The sequence below is a fragment of the Sinocyclocheilus grahami genome, unplaced genomic scaffold (genome assembly GCF_001515645.1).
Source record: "Sinocyclocheilus grahami isolate Dianchi unplaced genomic scaffold, SAMN03320097.WGS_v1.1 scaffold129.1, whole genome shotgun sequence".
Classification (NCBI taxonomy): Eukaryota; Metazoa; Chordata; class Actinopteri; order Cypriniformes; family Cyprinidae; genus Sinocyclocheilus; species Sinocyclocheilus grahami.
This window is the reverse complement of record NW_015505308.1, coordinates 260,853-268,225: the sequence shown is the minus strand read 5'-3', so window position 1 is coordinate 268,225 and position 7,373 is coordinate 260,853. Positions and strand designations below refer to the sequence as shown.

General features: G+C 39.8%; 1 protein-coding gene across 1 annotated transcript in view; it reads right to left on the bottom strand.

The window, feature by feature from the left end:
• LOC107590542 (sialic acid-binding Ig-like lectin 11) overlaps positions 1–4,837 on the bottom strand; it is a 16,477-nt gene extending 11,640 nt beyond the window's left edge. The window contains exons 1-5 of the mRNA XM_016279351.1: positions 4,810–4,837; positions 4,305–4,368; positions 3,781–4,140; positions 276–578; positions 98–178 (exon numbers count right to left, since the gene is read on the bottom strand). Of these exons, the coding sequence (XP_016134837.1) occupies positions 98–178; positions 276–578; positions 3,781–4,140; positions 4,305–4,359 (799 nt within the window). The 5' untranslated portion in view covers positions 4,360–4,368; positions 4,810–4,837. The remainder of the gene's footprint in view (positions 1–97; positions 179–275; positions 579–3,780; positions 4,141–4,304; positions 4,369–4,809) is intronic.
• Positions 4,838–7,373: the final 2,536 nt, after the last annotated feature.

Here is a 7,373-nt window from a genome sequence, read left to right as displayed (position 1 = left end):
GTGTTGTTGATGGTCAGGTTTGATCCGGTCTGAACTGGATTCAGAGGTCTTTCAGTGTCTCTGTACCAGGTGTAGTTCACCGCTGGGTTTGCATCACTGCTGCAGATCAGAGTCACTGAACGGCCCTCCAGAACTAAACCAGCTGGATTTATCCTCACCGATGTGTTTTTAGGAGCATCTAATGGAGGAGAAAATCATTCAGGCGATTACTTTATGATTTACAGCACTAATTATAGATGATCATTCAGCACAGATTGATATAATTTCTGTCTTACACTGAACACGTAGCCTACGGGACTCTTGTGATGTGCTCGGCTGCTGTAGCTGGTGTGTTGCAGTGCAGTTGAAAGTGACTCTGTGATGACGGTGAGAAACAGTGAAGTTCAGATCAGAGATGAGCTCAGTTTGGCTCTGATACTGCTGTCCTGTGATGCTCTCGATGAGAGATGAGCTCCATGTGAGAGATGGTGGACGAGACGGACAGAAGATCTTAGTAGAGCAGCGCAGACTCACTGAACTTCCCTCAGTCGTCTCCTGCTGATCCGGAAAGATGCTCAGTGTGGGTTTGGGGGGAGATCCTGAAACACACAGAGATATTAGAGGTATTATAAGTTCTGTTATTGCTACACACTTAGACGAAAAGCTATGTCAAAATGCCCGTCTTGGAGACTATTCATGTAAATGCAGTCGGTTTTGTCTTAAGTGAACTTGAACAGTTGGGAGAAATACAGATGTCAAAATATTTGATTTATGCATCAGATCTTAAAGCAATAGCGTAAACCTGCAGCCGCCGACTGCGTCATAAATGTTAATCAAACAAAAGAAAAGGAGAAAATCACTCACTGCTCTTGACTGAATCATTTATTAACTTGAATAAGAATCATCTATATTTAATGTGTAGAGTGAATATTATTTTTACATTTATTACTTCATGAAATGTCTGTAGGAGGCTATTTCTAGAAGCCTTTACTAGGCTACTATCTGAAAAACTAAAAAACTATTTCATTTGTATTTTTGAGTAATATATTTATTTATCATTTAGCTTGTAAGTAATACTTGGAGTGTTTACTTGCCTTCAGTAAGCTTGAGAATATTTTATTACATTAGTTTATTATTTTTTGCTTTTGTATTAGTGGCCATTTCTAGCTTCAAAGAAAAATAATTTTTCTAACATATTTGCCAAAATTACCTTGGGTGTGCATTATTTTCTAATAATTCAACAGCCCGTCATTAATTATTCCTTACATAATGTAATTTATTGTAATTAATGTAACTATAAATGCATAAAAAAATAAAACCGGTGTGAGTTGTCACATTCGCTACTGTGAGGGAGCGTGGAGCAAGGAACGAGGAGTACATCAACAAGGAGACTTTAATTATATCCAGGGAACCAGGAAAACACACGTAGCAGGAGAGGTTGACATATACAATACCGGACGCCGAACTAAGAACAGGGAACACTTTATATACACATGACATGACGAGGGGATGACGAGACACACCTGGGATCAATAGAACTAAACGGGGAACGCCTGGAACAAATGATAAGGACAGAAACGGGAAGGACCAAATACGGGCATAGAAACACATGGGGAACAAAACTCACACAAAACACGAAACAGAGTCTGACATTACTCCCCGATGGGCGCCCTGGAGGCTGGTGCAGGACTGGGACCCGGGGAATACCTCCAGGGTGGATCAGGCAGTCCAGGGTGCCATGGTGGCACATGGAGCTCAGGGGCCATGACAGTGCAGGGAGCTCTGGGAGCCATGGCGGAGCAGGTAGAATAGGAAGCCATGGCGGAGCAGGCAGACTAGGAAGCCATGGCGGAGCAGGGAGCTCGGGGAGCCTGGCCTCGGCACTCGGCCCAGCCTCTACGGATGGACCCCTACTACCCCCCCCCCCAAAAAAAATCCTTGGGGAGAATGTCGGTTTCAGAGGTCCTCCGTAGGCTTAACTCGGGAACTGTGGCCCTCCCTGGGCTTGACTTGGGGACTAGAGCCCTCCTTGCGCTGGACATGGGGACTGGAGCCCTCCTTGGGCTGGACATGGGGACTGGAGCCCTTTCTGTGCTAGACTCAGGGACTGGAATCCTCTCTGGGCTAAAATCGGGGACTGGAGCCCTCTCTGGGCTAAACTGGGGAGCCTGGCCTCGGCACTCGGCCCAGCCTCTACGGATGGACCCCTACTACCCCCCCCCCCAAAAAAAATCCTTGGGGAGAATGTCGGTTTCAGAGGTCCTCCGTAGGCTTAACTCGGGAACTGTGGCCCTCCCTGGGCTTGACTTGGGGACTAGAGCCCTCCTTGCGCTGGACATGGGGACTGGAGCCCTCCTTGGGCTGGACATGGGGACTGGAGCCCTTTCTGTGCTAGACTCAGGGACTGGAATCCTCTCTGGGCTAAAATCGGGGACTGGAGCCCTCTCTGGGCTAAACTCGGGGACTGGAGCCCTCTCTGGGCTGGATTCGGGGGCTGGAGCCCACACTGGAGCGAGCTCTGGGGCTGGAGCCGACACTGGAGCGAGCTCTGGGGCTGGAGCAGACACTGGAGCGAGCTCTGGGGGGCGCTCTCTGGTGAGGAAGAGGGCCGTGAGCCATCCTTTTCTCCTCATCCACCTCTTTTGGTTACGGGTGAATAGGGTGGCCAGCGGGCTTGACGTTGCGGCGGCCGGCAGGCTTGCGTGAGCTGCGGCCGGCGGGCTTAACTTCGTAGCGCCCAGCAGACTTGACTGAGCGGCAACTTCCATGATCGCGGGGGAAAAAAACGGAAAACCAAAACACTTTCAAAAACAGAAAACAAACACAGGGAGAGGGGGTGCCGCTTACTGTCTTTGATCCGGTATTCGGTCATATTTGCTACTGTTAGGGAGTGCGGAGTGAGGAACAAGGAGACGAGGAGTACATCAACAAAGAGACTTTAATTATATCCAGGGAACCAGGAAAACACATGTAGCAGGAGAGGTTGACATGTACAATACCGGACGCCGAACAGGGAACATTTTATATACACATGACATGACGAGGGGATGACGAGACACACCTGAGATCAATAGAACTAAACGGGGAACACCTGGAACAAATAAGGACAGGAACGGGAAGGACCAAATACGGGCATAGAAACACATGGGGAACAAAACACACACAAAACACAGAACAGAGTCTGGCATGAGTTGCCTATGACTTATGGAAAGTATATGTAGGGCTTTATACACAGTGTGTGCCATTGTACAGACTAGGTTTATCCCTCACAGCCTCATGGCGTCCATTCATTTTTTTTTCTTTTTTACCCAGAAATTAAAATGCAGTTTCTTCTTTAATGGTTCAAACACTGATGAATAGAATAAGCAGACACAAAATAATTTTGATTATTCAAAATTCATATTTCATTAAAAATCGTAAAAATGATATAAAGCTTGTTTTTTATTGAGATAAAAGGTGCATTTTCTGCTCTTAAGGTCCCATTCACCAAGATACCTACTCCTTTACCCTCACTCTTGAATTTATACATTTACTGTAACGAATAAAGTCAAGTCCCGCCCTTTAATTTTTCACATTGTTTCACTCTGAAATATGTCACAACTCCACCCATTTTGGACTTGGACTTGTCTCAGACTAAATTGGTTAAAGACTCAGACTCGACTTAGGTGGACTCGAACCCAACACTACAAGATAATGTCGATGATCATATCCAGTAATGAAGGTGTACAGTAGAAGATTTTTTTTTTTTTAAATGTGAGTCGAGTCACACTGTAGAAGCAGCATGAACAATATGACACTCACCTAAGACGGTCATTTGAACTCGGGAGTGTGTAGGTTCTTTGTAGTTATATTGCAATTTACCATTGGCTTCAAGTCTGAAGTAATATGAGCCATCATGACTCTGATCAACATTATCGAAGCGTGTGGTGCAGTTTTTCTGTGTAGCGGTGCCAAATATTTCTCCTTTAAATGGTCCATTGTTGGGGCTGCTGGAGTCAAACACAGCTGTACTTTCGTCTTTAAACCACATTCTCTTTGCACTGTCAGTGAGGTCATCTTTATATTTCTGATCAATATCAAATGTGCAGGGGATGAAAACACAGGATCCTTTCAGAGCTTCTACTTTCTTCGGCAGATTGATATTAAAGCCACAAAAACCACCTAAAACAAAGACAAACAGACAAAAGGAAGAAATCATACAAAGTTAATATGCAGAACAAACTTGTGCGCCACTTATTGCTCTTCGATCTCATGAAAGTCACATGAAAGTGCTTTCATAATAATAATTCAGCTCGTTAAATAGAGGAATAATCTAGGAATGAGACCTTGTATCAGAGATCCAGTGAGGAGGAATGGCACTAATGTTTCCATAATTTTCATGCAGTCCACCTTACAGCAGAATAGACAAAAACAGATATTACAATTCTGTGTTTTTCTGTCAATATGGGGTGCTGTGTGTACATTAATGAGGAAAAAAAATTAACTTAAATGATTTTAGCAAATGGCTGCAATATAACAAAGAGTGAAATATTTAAGGGGGTCTGAATACTTTCCGTACCCACTGTATATATATATATTCCTGTATGAATTTATAGCTCTTATGCTGGTATAAACTAATTACTTCTCAATAATAAGAGCTATAAATTCATACAGGAATATATATATATATATATATATATATATATATATATATTCCTGTATGAATTTATAGCTCTTATGCTGGTATAAACTAATTACTTCTCAATTTCTAGATTAAAAAAAAGACATGCTTCTGAATCTAAACTACAGGAGAAAGAGTAAGCTTGACTGTGTTGTGTGTAAATGACTTACCAGAGAATAGAGTTAAAGATGACAGAAATCCTCTCAGAGCTCAAGCTGATGCTTCTACACTGAACGGAGGGAGAACTGTGTGTGAAAACTCTCATATTAGAGATTCACCACTTCTCCTTTAGTCAGAACTCAGTAACAGTAGCCAGGCTGAGAAATCTATGCTAATCAGTATGAAGCTTATTCAATGTTCAACACATATCTGTATATATTTTGGCAATTTGAAAACATGAATTGTGCTGTGAGATCTGGGGTTTATGCTGATTTAATATTCAATATTCAGTGTTGAATCACAAGACACTAAGATGTACAGGAGATGAGGAAACATTTACATTTGATTTCTTCTAAACTTTTTTGAGATATCATAGCCTATATCAAGATAATGTATTACGGGCCGGTAATACTTAGCATGCTTCATATTGTTTTACAGTCATAAACTTTATTTCAAATAAGGAACATGGAAACTTGAAGATTAACCCAAGATACTGACCGAGGCCGAAAGCAGAAGAGATTTGTTCAAAATACTTTAGAGTCAGCAGAACAAGCTGCTCACGTGGTGAACTTGTACTTTACTATATACTTACATCGTAACTGTATTACTGTAGAATTAAGTATAGATTTAATAGTGATGAGCTCTATAGTGATCTGAGAGTTTTCCAAACTTGTCAAAACACAAACGTATTATTAGTATTATTAATATTTCCGTTATTAATCATCATAAAACTTTAAATTGTTGCTATATGGTTGAACATAGTTAAGACATCAAAACCCGTGCAGCTCAGAGGATCTCATTTTGCCTCTTTTTGTTTGTTTATGGGATGGAATATGTGCTGTTATCCCTCATTCAAATTCTGTTTTGTAACAGAAACAGTGGTCATTTGCAATATCTACTGAAACTGTCTGCATATGTTGTCAATTTTTTTTGCAGTAAACACAATTACAAAAAGGCAATACAAAATCATAATTCATGTCCTAAAGAACAGAGCGCTATAAAGAAAAAAAACAATATACAATGTAAAACTTAACAGGGTCTTCTAATATTTTAAACGTCTTCAAAATAATCTTTTTCAACTCTGAAATTCTCAAGGATTTATAATATAACCAAAATTATTTTTGAAAAACAGAAAACAATGGCTTTTTATGGATATACAATTTCCCCAAAATAAAAATAATTTTCAGCAAAAATCGAATGTGTACATCTTCCCTTATTATACCGAAGGTTATATCCTCTTTAGAGGAAAGGCTCTGGTGAGCAATATTGAATCTATGTGTAAGAAGTTCAGAGGATGGGTAAATATTACAAGTTTAAAGTGTATTTCCTTGGCTTTAAGAAGTATACATGGCTCTTAAATTATTAATGTTGCTCTTGGGAAAAAGTTGAGTCACTTGGAAATGTGTCTTTTGCCAATAAAGTTCAAATTAATTAGTTTGGTGAATTACTCCTAATAAAGTATTGATCGTTTCTTTTTAAAGATGTAAAAGTAAATGAAGAGCTTCAGTTGCATTGGGCATTGTAGATTTAACCAACATAAAAGCCAAACATAAAATTCAGTTGCTTGTGAACACATTGAAAATGATACTTTTCACAGAAAGTCTTGTGATTCATAAAATTACCTTCCTCATCTACAACATGGACACCAGATACCTCTCTCCCACCATTCTCATATAAAGAGTGACTTTTTCTTAAATGAAATAGCAGTTGTTCCAAATGGGCGAGAGGGATCATTTGAGTAATAGTACAGTAATAATATTACTTTTTGCAGTAACTAGTAGAGTAATTTCCAATAAGATTTCAGTACTAATATTACAGTTACCATCCATAAAACATCTCATTACTTTTGATGCCTCAACCCCTATTGATTTGAAATCCAATAATTCCTAGATTTCTTTTCACGACTCGCACAGGCACATGAAGTCAGCAGTGCATCAGGAAAGCTCGGAATAAGGAAAAGCTTACATTCGTGGGATGGAAATATTGGCATTACATTGATTTTGTCAGGAGAAAAGCTGATCTGAACACAGATGTGTGAGACGTGGCGTTACTTTACTCTTGCCCACCCACATCTCTCTGATCCCCATATACATTATATTACTATAATTACAAATCTTATGAACTTATGTGATTTCTTTTGATTAAATACTTAAGAGATATAATCATATATGGGTAACAGAGAAATTATAGCTACAATTAGCTTCAAGCTACACATGACAATTAATTAAGTCACTATTAATCACCACTGAGTGTTTGTAATAACTTCTGACTGCGATACAATGCAGATTTTGCTCAAATGATGAGGCAGAAATATACTGTTAGTAACATTCTAGAAGAACTTTATGGGGAAGATACAAGGTTACAACTTCTGTGAGGCGTGAAGGAAAATTTATGTGACTAGTAGTGTAACTAATTACTGTTGCCAGAAAGTAATAAGTAAAGTAACAATATTACTTTTTAAAGGAGTAACTAGTAACGAGTAATAAATTACATTTCTGGAGTAACGACCCCAACACGGTTTAACATATTACTAGGGGAGCAAAATCAAAAACTATTATTATTTATTAGAAAAATA